The sequence below is a fragment of the Bos javanicus genome, chromosome 22, assembly GCF_032452875.1.
Source record: "Bos javanicus breed banteng chromosome 22, ARS-OSU_banteng_1.0, whole genome shotgun sequence".
Lineage (NCBI taxonomy): Eukaryota > Metazoa > Chordata > Mammalia > Artiodactyla > Bovidae > Bos > Bos javanicus.
The window spans coordinates 19,278,008-19,298,326 of record NC_083889.1 but is presented as its reverse complement, the minus strand read 5'-3'; the positions used below and the strand labels follow the sequence as shown (position 1 = coordinate 19,298,326).

Sequence of the window (20,319 nt, the reverse complement as noted above, 5' to 3'; positions counted from 1 at the left end):
CGTCTCATCCTCTGTAGTCCCCTTCTCCTCCCGCCTTCAATCTTTCCCAGCATCAGGGTCTTTTCCAATGAGTCAGTTCTTCACATCAGGTGGCCAAAGTATTGGAGTTTCAGCTTCAGCATCAGTCCTTCCAATAAATATTCAGGACTAATTTCCTTTAGGATGGACCGGTTGGATCTCCTTGCAGTCCAATCACTTGTGTTGGTGAGATACAAATATTGATGAATTGAAAGTTTTTTATAGTGTGGAGAAGTTGTAAGTTATCTATATATCCATTTTAACTATCTTGAAAGTATTTTTCCCTTAACCTATTTCTTAGATTTATAGAGATTCTTGGTGTGTGTTAGACACTCAGTTGTGTCCAACTTTTTGCAACCCGATGGACTGTAGCCTGCCAGACTCCTCTGTCCATGGGGATTCTCCAGGGAAGAATATTGGAGTGGGTTGCCAGTCCCTTCTCCATGGGATTTTCCCAACCCAAGGAACGAGCCCTGGTCTCCTGCATTGCAGACGGATTCTCTACTGTATGAGCCATGAGGGAAGCCATCATAGAAATCCTTAAATGTGCATAAATATTTCAAAAGTTAAATAGAGTGAATTGGGCCTTTATTCTCCTCCTTTAAGAATAATACACAAACTGGAGAAATTTTACATGTGATGACTTGAAGGATTATGGTTTTTATTTCTTTTACTGTTTGGCTTTCACTGTTTAAAAAGGGTCAGGAAAATTGACTTCTACATAGATTTTTGAATGATAACTTTGAGGTACGAGATGATTTTAACCTGATTTGGCATTCATCATTAGTAAAACCATTTTTGTGTGATGGACAAATTTTTATTAAACGTAAAGAATAACAATGAGATGAAAATGTAGTTCTATGATAAAGATGAAAAGTGTTTTTGGTTTTTAAATCAGAGAAAGGAAAGCTCAAAGGGAGATGGGATTATTTTTATATAGCAGAAGTGTGATTATACTAAATTGTCTTCATCAAAAGATTAGTTCTGCATTTCTAAAGGAGACTGGCAACAGGGTAGAGTTTCTATAGCAGAAAAAGAAAGTATATCTTACCAAGTGGAGTGTGTCAGTTAATCACTAAAGATGACTAGTAAGAATTTGGTCAGTTTCAGCTACCAGTTATAATAAGCACTTCAAACATTTTGTAGGCTTAAACATTTGTTTGAAAACAGGTAATTACATACACAGAATAACAGTTGATAAGTAATAGCATATTTTATAGATTACATACATTCTTACTGTTTTTCATCTCTTATTGCTGCTGGGAATTTCTTTATATGGCCATATTTTTATCTCAGAAATGAAATCTGTTTATTCATTCATTCCTTATTCTAGGATCATTATATGTATAATATACAAATAAGTATAACTGAATATAGGATGTGTATGTGTGATCGTAAAGGAACCCTGTGAGTCTTAAGCCAGTATGTGTTTCTTATTTGTAATGAAAGGGATAAACCACAGACAGCAACCATTTCAAAGGGTATTGAGGAAATAAATCTGCTACACTAGGATTGTCATTACTAAAATTTGGGGTGAAGTTTAGAAAATGCATTTGCGTTGGAGGCATTTCACAGCTGCAATGTTTTACAGCAGCTACATAAATGTAAATTTAAGTAGAGAGTGGATGTATCTTTATTAGTCCTCCTTCAAAGGTAGAAAGGGATTTTGGCAAGGAAGTCATCTGTGCAACCACACAAAGATTTTGCATTTCCCCAAGTTGAAATTGATGGAATTGTACTGCCATGCTTGGCTTCTTCTCTTTTTATTTCTTGTAAGAAAAGTATTTTTCTTGCTGCTCCCCTTGTTTCCTTTAATTTTTGCCCAAAGCCTTTATTCAGTTGATATTTTTTTCACTTAAAATTTATAACCCCTGAATGAAACATAGGATACTCAATCTATTTACATATCTGTATAATCTTTAATAAGACACCTAAATAAAATGTTTGAACAATAGTCTAAGAGTGACCTGTAAGATTATTTTCAGTGGCTCTAGAGTAGGTGCTGTGCATGAAACGTGACTTACACTCCACTACTATACTACTCTTTCTTCTTTTATGCTTATTATTAATAAGTTTTAGCAGTAATTTAGCAAAGTATAATAGTTAAGAGTTCAGAAGTTTGCATTGGGTTAAGTTTGAATATGGCTCTTTCTTACAAGTTTGTGACCTGAATCAAGCTTATATTCTATTTTTAAGGCTCAATTTCCTCTTTCATAAAATGATTTAATAATTGTATGACATGAAGTGAAAATGTTAGTCACTCAGTCGTATTGGACTTTTTGCAACACCATAGACTGTCTCCTCTGTCCTAAAGGATTCTCCAGGCAAGGATTCTAGAGCGGGTAGGCATTTCCGTCTGCAAGGGATCTTCCTAACCTAACCCAGGGATCAAACCCAGATCTCCTGCATTGCAGGCAGATTCTTTACCATCTGAGCCACCAGGGAAGCCCTAGTGTAGTATAAAAAGTATAATGAAGAATGTTTACTGATGGTTAGATAAGGGGATGCATATAGAACTTTCAGTGATAACCAACAAAGACCTATTGCATAGCACAGGGAGCTATACTCAATATTTTGTGTTAATCTGTAAGGGAAAAGAATCTGAAAAGGAATATATTTATGTGTGTATATCCCATGGACTGTAGCCTGCCAGGATCTTCTGTTCATAGATTTCTCCAGGAAAGAATAATGGAGTGGGTTGCCGTTACCTTCTCCAGGGCATCTTCCTGACCCAGGAATTGAACCATGGTCTCCTGCATTGCACGCAGATTCTTTACTGTCTGAGCCAACAGGGAAACCCTATATATGCACACATAGGTGTGTGTGTATGTGTGTGTATCTAAACTACTGTGCTGTAAAGAATCCACCTGCAATGCGGGAGACCTGGATTTGATCCCTGGGTTGGGAAGATCCCCTGGAGAAGGGAAAGGCTACCCACTCCAGTATTCTGGCCCAGAGAATTCCATGGATTGTATAGTCCATGGGATTGCAAAGAGTCAGACACAACTGAGTGACATTCACTTCACACATATGAAACTAACATGATATTGTAAATAAGCTATATTTCAACAAAAAAAATGAATAAAACAAAATCCCTCTCTAAACTTTTAGAATATTCCTGTTACATGATGAAGATTTAAATAAATAGTAAATATTATTTCTAAAGCAATAATACTAGGAATATGTAAACATTTTTTATGACAGTAAGTGAAATGCTTTTGCTAGTGTGTCACAGAGAAAATGGGAAGTCAAATGTAGAAAATGGGTAAATATATTAAGAAAACACATGATTTTCTCTATTTGATTGTTGATACCCCATGTATTAAGTGCCCACACTGTTCCAGGAATCACACTAAGCAATCCCCATTTGTTATTCCAATGCAATCTTATTCTAATTAATAATGTAACCAACTCAATGAAGTGAAATACCCAGTAAACACAAGTGAAGAGAAACATCAGGCTTCTATTCCATATATTCTAAATACAAAATCCCATTTTCTTTCAATTGCCCTTCATTCCCCCTGTAATTGAGAAATTACTCAAATGAAGACCATCAGGAGACTTGGAGACTTTCTCAAAACTGGCTTTGGATTTTGAGGCAGAAATGGAGAGCCTGCTCCTAGTGGTCATAAATCAGAACTGCATCAGGGACCGGCTGCATGGGAAAGTTCAGTTCAGTTCAGTCGCTCAGTCTCTTTGCGACCCCATGAATCGCAGCACGCCAGGCCTCCCTGTCCATCACCAGCTCCTGGAGTTCACTCAGGATAGCATCACTCACGTCCATCGAGTCAGTGATGCCATCCAGCCATCTCATCCTCTGTCGTCCCCTTCTCCTCTTGCCCCCAATCCCTCCCAGCATCAGAGTCTTTTCCAGTGAGTCAACTCTTCCCATGAGTGGCCAAAGTACTGGAGTTTCACATGGGAAATGGTGGGTCATCTATTCCCAAGTGGTTCAGTTCAGTTCATTTCAGGCTTAGTCATGTCTGACTCTTTGTGGCCCCATGGACTGTAGCATGCCAGGCCTCCTTGCCCATCACCAACTCCTGGAGTTTACCCAGACTGCAATGGCACCCCACTCCAGTACTCTTGCCTGGAAAATCCCATGGGTGGAGGAGCCTGGTAGGCTGTAGTCCATGGGGTCACTAAGAGATGGACATGACTGAGCAACTTCACTTTCACTTTTCATTTTCATGCATTGGAGAAGGAAATGGCAACCCACTCCAGTGTTCTTGCCTGGAGAATACCAGGGATGGCGGAGCCCGGTGGGCCTCCATCTCTGGGGTCGCACAGAGTCAGACACAACTGAAGCAACTTAGCAGCAGCAGCAGCAGCATGTCCATTGAGTCGGTTATGCCATCCAATCATCTCATTCTCTGTTGTGTTTCCCAGCATCAGGCTCTTTTCCAATGAGGCAGTTCTTTGCATCATGTGGCCAAAGTATTGGAGTTTCAGCTTCAATATCAGTCCTTCCAATGAACACTCAGGACTGATCTCCTTTATGATGGACTGGTTGGATCTCCTTGCAGTCCAAGGGACTCTCAAGAGTCTTCTCCAACACCACAGTTCAAAAGCATCAAATCTTTGGCAGTCAGCTTTCTTTATGGTCCAACTCTAATCTGGAAAAACCATATCTTTGACTAGATGGACCTTTGTTGGCAAAGTAATGTCTCTGCTTTTTAATATGCTGTCTAGGTTGATCATAACTTTCCTTCCAAAGAGTAAGCGTCTTCTAATTTCATGGCTGCAGGCACCATCCCAGGTGGCTCAGTGGTAAAAAATCCACCTGCCTATGCAGGAGACACAGGTTTAATCCCTGAGTAGTGAAGATCCCCTGGAGTAGGAAATGGCACCCCATTCCAGTATTCTTGCCTGGAGAATCCCATGGACAGAGGAGCCTGAAAGGCTACAGTCCATAGGGTCTCAAAGAGTCAGACATGACTTAGTGACTAATCAGGCATGCAATACTGTTAGGACCACGAGACCTGCTAAGTCACTTCAGTCGTGTCTGACTCTGTGCGACCCCATAGATGGCAACCCACTGGGCTTCCCTGCCCCTGGGATTCTCCAGGCAAGAACACTGGAGTGGGTTGCCATTTCCTTCTCCAATGCAGGAAAGTGAAAAGTGAAAGTGAAGTTGCTCAGTCGTGTCCGACTCTTCGAGACCCCATGGACTGCAGCCTACCAGGCTCCTCCGTCCATGGGATTTTCCAGGCAAGAGTACTGGAATGGGGTGCCATTGCCTTCTCTGACAAGACCTGACTACAATGCTAACCTAGAGAGGTTGGTGGAGAAATTTGCTTTATAGAAGTGGTAACCAGCTTTAAACAATAGCAAATGGGTAAGCTTTAGGCCAAATGCCCTCAAAGGAGAAAAATACATTAGTATTGGGTAGAATTTTCAGGGCTCAAAGAAATAACTTGAGTATAGCTTTGATGTCTTTGGGGCAAAGAGTTGGACTGTTGGTCTTTGAGCAAATATTGAAACCGGTTTTTAGATACATGAGATAACCTTATGCTACAGCAGGGATAAATCCTAGGAGAGTTACAACTGGAGTTTTGTAGAAGTTGGCCATTCTTACTGATAGGTAAATTGTACCTGTCATGGTCTACTGCATGCTATTGTTAAGAGAAAGAACTGCAGTGTATTGCATTGTAAAAACAACTAGCCTAGAGATCCTGGAGTTAGACCCTAAGCTATGTTCCTCATCTATGGCTGTTTCGGGTCTTTCCCTAGTGTATTTGTGATCCCAGGTAAACATTTTTTTTCTAGGCTTCTTTCTATGCACAATTGGCTTTAACTAAGATCACTATATCAGGACTACTCAGGTATTGCAATCTCACATGATCCTGGGACATAAATATTTTGCCAGCCAAGAGGAGTATTCTGTTCATTAGACTGCACTCTTGGAACCAGGGTCTTGGTATAGGATGACTCATATAGACACAAGTTCTAGAATTCTTGAGACATTTGGTTAATCACATGTGAAACTGAGGGTCAGATAATTCTGCAAAGGGAAAAAAATAGGAATCAGAGGCCACTGTCATTCAATCAAGACTGTCAGCCTCTCTCAGCATCCAAATGGAAGCTAAAAAAATTTTGAGAAAGGCCTTCCACAGTGCATAAGCCAGTGAAGTGATGGTGGGGCAGGGAACCCTCTTGCCTTGGTCTTAGGGCATTAGTGATCTACTTCATAATGTTCTTATGAAAAATAAATAACGCATGAAGCTTGCTTAGATATTTCCTCACAGGTGATCAGCACTCAGTCAATGTTAGATAGCTAATTACATCCACAAACATTCTCAAGATGTGTCAAATAAATCAACCTTTATATACCAGATAGGCTGTCCTGTCTTTTGTTTGTATTAGTGTATAGTAACTAAAGCATTATTCACAATGTTAGAATGGCTATATATTTTTTTTCTCTTAACCACCATGATGTAAGTAATTCCCACTCCATTCCCATTCCTTTCTCCAAGAGGAGAAAAATAAAAGGTCATAACACAAAAATAGATGCATTTGGTTGCATTTAGGTGGTTTACACTTTCATGCAGTGTTTGGCAAACACACATCCTCTTTGGAGCTCAAGACCTGTATTTTAAGTAAATTGTCGTAAGTACAAATGAAACTCTCCCATCTTGATGGTGCCCTCATGTAGTGCTTTCTTGTCTTTTCAGATCCCCCAGATTAGTTATGCATCGACGGCACCCGAGTTAAGTGATGACCGACGCTATGATTTCTTCTCTCGTGTGGTCCCTCCCGATTCCTTTCAAGCCCAGGCCATGGTAGACATCGTGAAGGCCCTGGGTTGGAATTACGTGTCTACTCTCGCATCGGAAGGAAGTTACGGAGAGAAAGGTGTGGAATCCTTCACCCAGATTTCCAAAGAGGCAGGTAGGATGAGATCACAGTGATCAAGATGACCTCTCTAAATGTCTGTGGCTTTAGGCTTCTTTCCAGCATTAGTGAACACTGTTGACCATAACCCTGTTCCTACCTTCACATTCCCCATTGCCGGTGAAGCGAATCTACAGAGTCCTCATGTATAGCACGTTGTGATTTGGAAGATAATATTTTCAAAGATGTGAAACTGAAATGCCTTAAAAGTGGAAGAAGTAGAGAGAAAATAATAGGTACTAAAATTGCTGTCTGACTTCTGTGCAATAGCTGGTAGTGTGGATTAGATTATCTCTAAGGAAAATAAGCAAATGTGGCTGAATATGCCTCTTCATGTGTCCTTGCTCTTTGCCCCTCTCCAAAATGAAGAGACTTGCTTAAATTATGAAAACCCAACTACAGTCACACTGGGCTTTGAAGGTGAGTGATGGTAAGGGCTCTGAATGACTTGGCCAAAACAAATTAAATGAATTATCCAGGCAGTAGAGTGTACTTAGATATCCTTTGAAACTGTAGATTCTTTTGAGACAGTTCTATTAGAAAGCATTTGGAGAAGGTTCTTTTATGTTTGCTTATTAAACTCAAAATGGAAGGTAACGGGTCCAAATGTTTGACGGATTTTGTAAAAATGAGACATAATCTTCAAACTTAAGAATCGTGACAATGCATCTGCTGGCTTCCCCATATGGAAATGTTGAATCTAGTAAATATAGATTTTTTTTTTAAATTGCATGCTTCGATATTCCTAAAAAGTTTTTAGGCTAAAGTCTGGTCCTTGGTTTTGGTGGTAAGGATATTATCCAAACTGTCATTTATCAGAATAGTTAACTAACTGTAAGGCCAACAAACAGAGCAGTAGAAACAGAGGTTCTTTTCATGAGGATAGATGCCATAAATCCTGAAGACATGGCTTGGAGCATTTGACTTTCAGTCTATGTCCTCAGATATATGATGCTCCAGCATATGGATGGTGTGTCTGTACATGGCTGCTGAAAGAAGGGAGCCATGACTTCTTTATGAATCTTGTGCTTCTTACTCAGAGCCTTATCATTATGTCTCATCTGAAAACGTCACTGGAGGGCTGGGTGATTATACTCTTCCTTCTGGCTGAAATCCTGTTACTCTCAGCACCTTTGACTGCATAGCTCCTAATGATTTACAGGGTTCATCCCTAATGCCATTTCTAGATCCATACACACGTGTATACAAAAGCTTCTGGGTTCTGTCAGTTTGGTCTTGTGTTTCTAGTGACCTCTTCCACACCAGTTATCACCAGTTAGCATAATTTGTTGTTGCTGTCATTTTCTCTCTTGCCTCATAGACTCTAAAAGAGAATGTGTCTTTCTGAGTCACTGTTGTACTCCCAGCTATGCTGTTTCTAAGGGAAACATTTCTGGAGTGATTCAGTGGGAAACTTTCTGATTAAGAAATAAGTCTTAACTCTGGCCTTGTGTCTTCCATGCTGTGATTTATAAGACTCATTAACAGCTGAATTCATGACTCTTTTGAGAACAGCCTAACCACTTTTGATAACTATGCATTTCTTTCTTTCTTTGTTTCTTTGACTTCTGCTATAACGAAAATAATGTTAGAGGCTGACTTAAAGGCATATCTAAAATATGGGCATAATAACCAATAGGTAGAATAAAATGAAGGGAAAATATGGGTAAAGTAGTAAGATAAAGCTCAGAAATAAAGTTCAGATACCATCTTGTCCTATAGAATTTCCACAGGTGAATCTCAAATTTAATACTGAACTTTGTACTGGACAAAGCAAAGGGTACTACCCACTTTGCTGCAAAATGTGCAGTGTTCAAAAGGCCAAAATCATGTTGAATGTTTAGTAAAGGACAGGATCAAGACAAATGTTGGCCTTTATAAAAGTCTGTATTCTATAGTCAGGTCAGTGCTGAGTTTCCAATGGTTGTTTATACTTGGTGAAAACTTTACATATACAAAGTCTGCTGTATCTGACTCTTCAAAAAGGAAAGGACCTTGTAATATGACCTGAACTCCCCAGCTTATCATTTTAGCTAATCATACATTGAAATGACCCAGCTCAAAATAAAATTATTGGCAGCCATTTGGGATAAAACCCTTCAATCTGAAAGCCTTTGAATTTGGGTATGAGGGTAACCAAAAAGCCAGCTGCAGAAATGCCAGAAAACACTGTGAGTTCAAGTGATGTCTTGCAATAAGTTCTTCTTCATTATGACAGTTGACATGCATTTATATTAAATTTCATTGGGACCATACCATATATACAATAAATATAAGTAAATTCATTTGTGTGCTTAACAGACACCCCAGCATTCAATTCCCTCCTTTCTCCCCAAGAAAGGAGGAAAAAAGAGGAGGGAAACTTATAATTGAAGTGGTGTGTGATAAGTCTGCTCACTCAGTATGTGTATTTCTTAGGAAAAAAATGTGAGATGGGAAGCATGATTGCATCATTTCTTAGGTGGGTGTCACTTCTGCGGGCTGCTCATATTGTGAGCACGTTGCCAACCCAAAGGTGATTCCAGTATATAGAGGTAAATATTCATTTTCCACGACTTGTAAGAAGACTCCAGCTACCTTCTCTGGCATTCAGAGGAACAACAATATATTCTAATTCAGAGTAAAAGAAAAAGGATTATAAAAATTTGCCCTATTGAAACTTCAGGAAAGTATACATTCTTAGGGAATTTTAGGTAACTTTCAAGGGTAATTTTCAGTGTTTACTTTTTTTCTGTGCTAGTTCTAGAACTTGATCCTCTAGAAAGACACAAGTCAAAGTGTGTGTAAGGAGAGGTAGTGTGGCATACTACCACTAATGATAAGCTAATGCAAAGGTATCAGAAAGACATGGATTTGGATAATGATTTCCATCACTTGTATTCTGTGTAATGTTTGACACATAATTGAACTTTCCAAATCTCAGATTCCTGTTATAAAGAATGAGATTAATAAGAATAAGATAAATTAAATCCTGTATGGGAAACACAACACCCAATGATGCCTAATTATTAGTGTTTCACACTAGTTTCTTATAAATCAGTGAAGTTATTGAAGTTATTCTTGAGTTTGAAAAGATTGAAAATAACTGGCGTGATAGATAACACTTCCCTTTAGCCATAACTCAAAGGTTATGTATGTATGTGTGTGTGTGTGTGTCTGTGTGTATATAAAATACAGCTGAGTTGCTATTCTTACTAACATGCTTTCATTGTATAAGAAGCATACCAAGAAAAGGAAGTGAGCTATTCAGGTTGACCTATTCATGTGGTAGGTGTGTGTATTTGTGTGTATGTGAGGGTAAGTGGGGAGAGCAAGCATAAGCTCAAGGATAATGTTTCTGTGTTCTGCTGGAAGGTTCCCAGGAGTTACTTCCATTCTTTCAAACAGTTTGAATATTGTGGTTCTTCTTTATAAGTGTCTGTAAAAGTTGCACTGTTTTAAAGTGTTTCAGTTCCAAACTTTAGTTTTACTTATAAAACTGGATCCTAAAGGATCTTTGCCATGCATGTAGGCATAGCACATCGGGTACGTGCTCCTTTGTTAGACTGATAGAACAATTCAAGACAATGTCAGAAAAGAAAGCTGTCCTTCAACAAGGGGCCATCTAATTTGTCTGGGACATGAAAGTTTATATACAGTTTCTCTAAGCTGCCAGAAGACCTTAATAATTGTCCTCTCATGTATAGTCATGGGATATTTAAATATGTATGGGAGCTTCTCCTTGTTGAACTTTCAGAGAGGACTGTAACATGATTTTCTCAGATGATGAGATTTTTGTAAAACAGTTATATTTGCATAAATTGCCCTGTTTATTTGAATGGCTGCACATGCAATATCAACAAAAGCAATTTATTGCTTAATATCACACAGAATGAGAGCCTATTCACTCCCAATGTGCTTTAAAATTCAGGTCAGCATAATAAAATAAGTAGTGTAAATTAGAAATAAAGACTTCTTTTCTCAGTGAGGGTCAAAAGAAGTGCTTATGATCGTGTAAGGCAGTAATATAGTCCAGAGCTTTTGAACCAAATTTGGGTCAAGGATTATGAGAGTAAGGACATCACATATAACTACTCTAGTTTGTCACAATTTTCAGGGGAATCTCATGACCACTGCTTCATAATGTGACAGAAATAGTCACGCTCCATTATTGTCATGGTGTCATGAGACGTATCAACTTTTCAAAACCAGAAAGAATATTTGAACTATCCTTTGGTAGTTCATGCTAGTCACTTAATTATTTCAGCTGGTCTTATAATTATTAGGTAAACTCTGCTGCTGCTAAGTCACTTCAGTCGTGTCCAGCTCTGTGCGACCCCATAGACAGCAGCCCACCAGGCTTCCCCTTCCCTGGGATTCTCCAGGCAAGAACACTGGAGTGGGTTGCTATTTCCTTCTCCAAAGCATGTAAGTGAAAAGTGAAAGTGAAGTCGCTTAGGCATGTCCGACTCTAGCGACCCCATGAACTGCAGCCTACCAGGCTCCTCCTTCCATGGGATTTTCCAGGCAAGAGTACTGGAGTTGGGTGCCATTGCCTTCTAGTATGATGCAACAGGGCTATAATTCACAATATTCCCATCTATATTTCTATGCTAACTTTCAGGATTTCCCAATTTTGTTTTGCCTCTGTCTATATCATGGTGAATATAGAAAACTCTGAGACAGTTTAATATCTGCTTGGAGTGTTTCCTTAATGAACTGTTCAGTGATCCCATTTTAAATTACAGGTGTTGAATAAGGACTTAATTTCAAAACACAAAATCACAAGCACTCTCATGATATCATTTATTTTCAGTTGTGATTAAAATGAAACTAAGTTCCTCAAGAAGAAACTTTATTATTTTAATTTTTGGACCTTTAGCGGTTAACACAGTACTTCAGATTTTAACCCACACCCAATTTGTTACCACATCTTGGGTATATCCCTTATCCCCAACTATCATTACAGTTACTTTAGTTCTGAGCCCCACTTTATTCGTAATGGTTCATAGCTTCAGTTGTCCATGCCTCCAGGTCAGCTCTTCCAATATAGGATCTGTTTAACTAAGATGATCATCTTTTCAAAAAACAAATACAGAAATTATGTTATCTGTCCCAGGCTTCCCTTACTCCATCAGTTCAGTTCAGTTCAGTCTCTCAGTCATGTCTGACTCTTTGCGACCTCATGAATCGCAGCACTCCAGGCCTCCCTGTCCATCACCAACTCCCAGAGTTTACTCAAACTCATGTCCATCAAGTCAGTGATGCCATCCAGCCATCTCATCCTCTGTCATCTGCCATCCAGCCATCTCATCCTCTGTCGTCCCCTTCTCCTCCTGCCCCCAATCCCTCCCAGCATCAGAGCCTTTTCCAATGAGTCAACTCTTCACATGAGGTGGCCAAAGTATTGGAGTTTCAGCTTCAATATCAGTCCTTCCAATGAACACCCAGGAATGATCTGCTTTAGGATGGACTGGTTGGATCTCCTTGCGGTCCAAGGGACTCTCAAGAGTCTTCTCCAACACCACAGTTCAAAAGCATCAATTCTTCGGCATTCAGCTTTCTTCACAGTCCAACTCTCACATCCATACATAACCACTGGAAAAACCATAGCCTTGACTAGACGGACCTTTGTTGACAAAGTAATGTCTCTGCTTTTTAATATGCTATCAAGGTTGGTCATGACTTTCCTTCTAAGGAGTAATCGTCTTTTAATTTCATGGCTACATACATGATATTTTACATGTTTCAATGCCATTCTCCCAAATCTTCCCACCCTCTCCCTTTCCCACAGAGTCCATAAGACTGTTCTATACATCAGTGTCTCTTTTGCTATCTCGTACACAGGGTTATTGTTACCATCTTTCTAAATTCCATATATATGCATTAGTATACTATATTGGTGTTTTTCTTTCTGGCTTACTTCACTCTGTATAATAGGCTCCAGTTTCATCCACCTCATTAGAACTGATTCAAATGTATTCTTTTTAATGGCTGAGTAATACTCCATTGTGTATATGTGCCACAGGTTCGATGCACAATACTGGATGCTTGGGGCTAGTGCACTGGGACGACCCAGAGGGATGGTATGGGGAGGCAGGAGGGAGGAGGGTTCAGGATCGGGAACACATGTATACCGGTGGCATATTCATTTTGATATTTGGCAAAACTAATACAATTATGTAAAGTTTAAAAATAAAATAAAATTAAAAAAAAAAGAAAATACATGGGGAATAATACTCAATATCTTGCAATAACCTATAATGGAAAAAGAATCTGAAAAAGAATATATGTATGTATAATCGAATCACTCTCCTGTACACTTGAAACGAATAACATTATAAATTAATTATATCTCAATTAAAAAAAAGAAAATGACAGAAAAAAAAATAATAATTTCATGGCTACAATCACCATCTGCAGTGATTTTGAAGCCCAAAAGAATAAAGTCTGACACTGTTTCCACTGTTTCCCCATTAACTTCCCATGAAGTGATGGGACGAGATGCCATGATCTTAGTTTTCTGAATGTTGAACTTTAAGGCAACCTTTTCACTCTCCTCTTTCACTTTCATCAAGAGGCTCTTTAGCTCTTCTTCACTTTTTGCCATAGGGTGGTGTCATCTGCATATCTGAGGTTACTGATATTTCTCCCAGCAATCTTGATTCCAGCTTGTGCTTCTTCCAGCCCAGCGTTTCTCATGATGTACTCTGCATATAAGTTAAATAAACAGGGTGACAATATACAGCCTTGACGTACTCCTTTTCCTATTTGGAACCAGTCTGTTGTTTCATGTCCAGTTCTAACTGTTGCTTCCTGACCTGCATACAAATTTCTCAAAAGGCAGATCAGGTGGTCTGGTATTCCCATCTCTTTCAGAATTCTCCACAGTTTATTGTGATCCACACAGTCAAAGGCTTTGGCATAGTCAATAAAGCAGAAATAGATGTTTTTCTGGAACTCTCTTGCTTTTTCGATGATCCAGTGGATGTTGGCAATGTGATCTCTGGTTCCTATGCCTTTTATAAAACCAGCTTGAACATCTGGAAGTTCATAGTTCAGGGTATTGCTAAAGCCTGTCTTGGAGAATTTTGAGCATTACTTTACTAGTGTGTGAGATGAGTGCAATTGTGCAGTAGTTTGAGCATTCTTTGGCATTACCTTTATTTGGGATTGGAATGAAAACTGACCTTTTCCAAGCCCGTGCCCACTGCTGAGTTTTCCAAATTTGCTGGCATATTGAGTGCAGCACTTTCACAGCACCATCTTTCAGGATTTGAAATAGCTCAACTGGAATTCCATCACTAGCTTTGTTCGTAGTGATGCTTTCTAAGGCCCACTTGACTTCACATTCCAGGATGTCTGGCCCTAGGTGAGTGATCACATCATCATGATTATCTGGGTCGTGAAGCTCTTTTTTGTACAGTTCTTCTGTGTATTGCTGCCACCTCTTCTTAATATCTTCTGCTTCTGTTAGGTCCATACCATTTCTGTCCTTTATCGAGCCCATCTTTGCATGAAATGTTCCCTTGGTATCTCTAATTTTCTTGAAGAGATCTCTAGTCTTTCTCATTCTATTGTGTTCCTCTATTTCTTTTCATTGATCGCTGAGGAAGGCTTTCTTATCTCTCCTTGCTATTCTTTGGAACTCTGCATTCAGATGCTTATATCTTTCCTTTTTTTCCTTTGCTTTTCGCTTCTCTTCTTTTCACAGCTATTTGTGAGGCCTCCCCAGACAGCCATTTTGCTTTATTGCATTTCTTTTCCATGGGGATGGTCTTGATCCCTGTCTCCTGTACAATGTCACGAACCTCCATCCATAGTTCATCAGGCACTCTGTCTCTCAGATCTAGTCCTTAAATCTATTTTCTCACTTCCACTGTATAATCATAAGGGATTTGATTTGGGTCATACCTGAATGGTCTAGTGGTTTTCCCTAAAGAATTCAGAAAGAATCAAGGGATGGAACCAAAGCAAAAACAATACACAGTTGTGGATGTGACTGGTGATAGAAGCAAGGTCTGATGCTGTAAAGAGCAGTATTGCATAGGAACCTGGTATGTCAGGTCCATGAATCAAGGCAAATTGGAAGTGGTCAAACAGGAGATGGCAAGAGTGAACATTGACATTCTAGAAATCAGCAAACTAAAATTGACTAGAAAGGATCAATTTAAGTCAGATGACCATTATATCTACTATTGTGGGCAGGAATCCCTTAGAAGAAATGGAGTAGCCATCATGGTCAACAAAAGAGTCCAAAATGCAGTGAAAGAAAGTGAAAGTGAAGTCATTCAGTCATGTCCGACTCTTTGCGACCCCGTGGACTGTAGCCTACCAGGCTTCTCCATTCATGGGATTCTCCAGGCAAGAATACTAGAGTGGGTTACCATTTCCTTCTCCAGGGGATCTTCCCGACCCAGGGATTGAACCCGGGTCTCCCGCATTGGAGGCAGACGCTTTAACGTCTGAGCCACCAGGGAAGCCAAAATGCAGTACTTGGATGCGATCTCAAAAATGACAGAATGTTCTCTGTTCGTTTCCAAGGCAAACCATTCAGTATCACAGTAATCCAAGACTATGCCCCAATCAGTAACACTGAAGAAGCTGAAGTTGAATGGTTCTATGAAGACCTATAAGACCTTTTAGAACTAACACCCAAAAAAGATGTCATTTTCATTATAGGGGACTGGAATACAAAAGTAGGAAGTCAAGAAACACCTGGAGTAACAGGCAAATGTGGCCTTGGAGTATGGAATGAAGCAGGGCAAAGGCTAATAGAGTTTTGCCAAGAGAATGCACTGTTCATAGCAAACACCCTCTTCCAAAAACACAAGAGAAGACTCTACACATGGACATCACCAGATGGTCAACACTGAAATCAGATTGATTATATCCTTTGTAGCCAAAGATGGCCGAGAAGGCAATGGCACCCCGCTCCGGTACTCTTGCCTGGAAAATCCCGTGGACGGCGGAGCCTGGTTGGCTACATTCCATGGGGTCACTGGGAGTCGGACACGACTGAGCGACTTCCCTTTCACTTTTCACTTTCACACATTGGAGAAGGAAATTGCAACCCATTCCAGTACTCTTGCCTGGAGAATCCCAGGGATGGGGGAACCTGGTGGGCTTCCATCTATGGGGTCTCACAGAGTCGGAAGACTGAAGCGACTTAGCAGCAGCAGCAGCAGCCAAAGATGGAGAAGCTCTGTACAATAAGCAAAAACAAGACAGGGAGCTGACTGTGGCTCAAATCATGAACTCCTTATTGCCAAATTCAGACCCTTACTCCATAGGATTAAGCAAAAGATGCCTAGCCTGGAGTATAGGTTATTTCTGACCTGGTACCTGATGTAGTCACCAGTCTTACTCCATACAATGCCTGTAATCTTTGATTCCTACTTCAAGCCCCCATATATTCATTTCTTGTCCTACCCCAGTCAGCCTTCTGTGGGTGTTAGGTTATTCTGTGCCTTTGTTAATCCTTTGCTTTCTGCCTCGACTGTGAGCTAAGTCTTTTCCCAAAACATAACACCTTGAAAAAAGTTACCCCTGACTTAGTCTCCCTTCATGGTCCTGTTTTGGATCACAGTATGTACATGTGTCTTTTTTTAATAGCACAGCACTGTAAAGTCCCTCTCCATGAATAAAGTCATGGGATAGACCAATTGCCAAGTCATGATAAGACAATGAGGGTGCATATCATGGTAGAGCCAAAAGGCCAGCAATTCTTGTTCCAGCCTCCCTTGAAGTTAGGACACAGCGATGTCACCCAGTCTTGGCGAATCAGACATACTCAGGCATACTTGCCATAGGTCGTTCAAGAGCTAGAGACGCAAAGGAGGGACAGTGGAATTCCATTTTATTGACAGCAGCATCAGTAGCATCCAGGATCCAGGGGTAGATGTGCTATCCAGCATGAAATGGCGGTGGTAGCAGAATCTCCTACTTCCCATTTCAAAGAGTAGCAGCAGCAGGGCCCAAGCGAACTTGGCCCTGTGGTACATTATTATTATTTTTTTTTACCTTTGATTCTAACAGCCTAGTCATCCTTTGCTTCGTCTTTTGACTTTGGTTCCTTGGTCTCCCCAGTGATTCTGGAGATTATCTAGAATAATTTCAATCAATATTTTACTACTTAATCTAGAAAGTCTTAGCTTATGTTATTTGGCTTCCATCTTCATAAATGTAATTGAGTGTTGCTTCTAAGAGTTCTGTAACACTTTGTGCGTAACTATTATGGTATTTGTTGCATGTCATTTAATCATTATAATCTATCTAATCCTCTCCTATTTGAATATGAGTTTATTTTTTTATTTTTTCTTAGCATGAAGATTTGACTTTTATACATCACAAAATGATTATCACGATAAGTTTAGTGAGCATCCATCATCTCATATAGATTCAGAATTGAAGATATAGAAAAAACATTAATTGTGATGAGAACTCTTAGAATTTAATCTCTTATCGAGTCTCATGTATAATATATAGCAGTGTTAATTGTGTTTCTCATGTTGTATATTACAACTCTGATACTTATTTATCTTATAACTGGAAGTCTGTACTTGTTGACCACCTTCACCAGTTTCCCCTCCTTCCGTCCCTTATCTCTGGTAACTAGAAGTTTGACTTGTTTTTCTATGAGTTTGTTTTTGAAGTGTAGTCGACCTACAACACTGTGTTAGTTCCTATCATATGATGTGGTGATTCAGTGTGTCTGTACATTTCAAAATGATCATGACAAGTCTAGCTACATAGAGCATGTCACGACACAAAGATATTACAGATGCCTGTCTTCCCCACACTGTACATTGCATATCTGTGACTCATTTATTTTAGAACGTAAGTTTACTGAAGGTAGGAATTATGTTGTGTTTGACTTTTGGTACTCTATATCTAGGATAATGTCCAACAGAGATTAGGCTCAGTATATGTACACTGAATTTAAAAATACAATAGTATAAGAGTATACTATTATAAGAGTGTATGAGTATAGTAAAATAATATAATGGTATATAATAGTATAACTCCAAGGTTATAGTTGGAAATTTCTTCCAATTTTAGCTTTCAAGGTTACCATTAATATGCTATAGTAAACTTATGAGAAGAGAAAAACGGGGTAAAGCATCTGGTGGTGTGTCTTATACTGTGCATGTCTGAATACTTTCTTTGGGTAATGTACACTATGAGTAAATAGGAGTTAGCAGATAAGACTGCCCTAAGGCTGCCCTAAATGGGGTAGTGAGTGACATTTTAGGAAGAGGTTGTCATGTAAAAAAACCCCAAGAGAAAATTGTTTAATAGCATTTAACATTTTAAATGTTTCAAATGAAACAGAATCACTTTGAAAGAATTTTGACTCAGATTTCTAAATGGAGAGTGCTCTTTCTCTCAACATAAAAAGTACTGCAGAAAATGCTTGGGCTCTGGGGTTAAGAACTTGTGCTTCCAGCCCTAATAGTTTTGGTAACTGAGAGCCGGCATCTTGCTGCTTTGGTTTGCAAAGTCATCACCTATTTATTGTGAAAAGTAGCCTCTCTTGGTTCAGAGAATTCTAATCCACCTTGATTGAAAAAGATATGTTTCCTCTGGGCAATAGACCATAATTGTTGATGTGGGACGAATGTGGATGATAACACTATTTTCACTGCAGGTAGAAATACAGTGAAAAAGTGTATCTCAGCAAGTCCTCCTCATGTCTTCCACCTACCTTCATTGCAGCTGAGCAACGTGGAGGAATGTGAAAAGATATGAATACGAAATGAACCCCTCCTTTATTCATTGACTTAACTATGATTACCATAAGTTTCATGTGCTGAGGAGAAAAGGGATATAGGATTCTGGCATCAAAGTTAAAGATGTAGTGAAGAGGCACATAGGTCATCTTTTAATATAGGAGTGGAGACTCAAATATAGAAAATTCTTTTGAATAATAGAATTTTTTGGTCATTTGAGTAGAGGGAAAGAGAATCGTGCTTCTGTAGTAGTTATCATCATACCACTGAACTTCAGAGGCAGAACATGGAACTTATTGCCCCTGTTGAGTGACACTGCATTTAGCATTCAAGTGAACTTTTCTTTTCCCAGTCTTTACAAAAATGCTCATTGCATGAGACTCCCAGTTTTGAATCCCATAGGTTTTGATAAATGTCAGCAAGAGAGAGAAAATATTGGAAGAATATTAGGTAGCTTATAGAATAGGAGGAAGCTATATAAAACCTGAGTGCTTATGGGGCATACCTATACTTTGCTTGTGGGAAAGTACGACATTTTGATTTTGAGTCCCACTAAGACTACATGGCAACCCACTCCAGAGAACTCCGTGGACAGAGGAGCCGGGCAAGCTAGAGTCCATGGGGCCACAAGGAGTCAGATAGAACTGAGCAATTAACACACATACAAGACTATACACAGCAAGGAAAAGTTATTTCCATTGTCATTTCAGTGCTCTAACTGAAACTTGGGGTGGTCGGAGTCTAAACAATGCTGTCTTTTTGGTTGCCTTTGCCAGAGTGTTCCTCTACATTGGAATAGGCAAGTACACACACCCATGTAGAAAAATAGCAATGCTTAGCAAAACAGAGGCAAGGAGGGGGGTCCTGGAATTAGTCAAATGGATCAATGTCAGTTCAGTTGCTCAGTCGTCTCCAATTCTTTGCGACCCCATGAATGGCAGCACACCAGGCCTTCCTGTCCATCACCAACTCCTGGAGTCCACCCAAACCCATGTCCATTGAGTCGCTGATGCCATCCAACCATCTCATCTATTGTCCCATTCTCCTCCTGCCCTCAATCCCTCCCAGCATCAGGGTCTTTTCAAATGAGTCAGCTCTTTGCATCAGATGGCCAAAGTATTGGAGTTTCAGCTTCAACATTAGTCCTTCCAATGAACATCCAGGACTGATCTCCTTTAGGATGGACTGGTTGGATCTCCTTGCAGTCCAAGGGACTCTCAAGAGTCTTCTGCAACACCACAGTTCAAAAGCATCAATTCTTCAGCACTCATCTTTCTTTATAGTCCAACTCTCATATCCATACATGACCACTGGAAAAACCATAGCCTTGACTAGATGGACCTTTTTTGGCAAAGTAATGTCTCTTCTTTTTAAAATGCTATCTAGGTTGGTCATAACTTTCCTTCCAAGGAGTAAGCATCTTTTAATTTTATGGTTGCAATCACCATCTGCAGTGACTTTGCAGCCCAGAAAAATAAAATCAGCCACTGTTTACACTGTATCCCCATCTATTTGCCATGAAGTGATGGGACCAGATGCCACGATCTTCGTTTTCTGAATGTTGAGCTTTAAGCCAACTTTTTCACTCTCCTCTTTCACTTTCATCAGGAGGCTCTTTAGTTCTTCACTTTCTGCCATAAGGGTGGTGTCATCTGCATATGTGAGGTTATTGATATTTCTCCCGGCAATCTTGATT

At 39.7% G+C, this 20,319-nt stretch overlaps 1 protein-coding gene across 3 annotated transcripts in view; it reads left to right on the top strand.

The window, feature by feature from the left end:
• Window positions 1–20,319, top strand: part of GRM7 (glutamate metabotropic receptor 7) — a 935,064-nt gene that overhangs the window by 281,977 nt on the left and 632,768 nt on the right. For all 3 annotated transcript variants that reach the window (XR_009732459.1, XM_061396349.1, XM_061396348.1), the window contains exon 2: window positions 6,693–6,909. Coding sequence is in view for 2 of the 3 variants with exons in the window: in XM_061396349.1 (XP_061252333.1) it covers window positions 6,693–6,909 (217 nt within the window). In the remaining variant the exon portion in view is untranslated. The remainder of the gene's footprint in view (window positions 1–6,692; window positions 6,910–20,319) is intronic.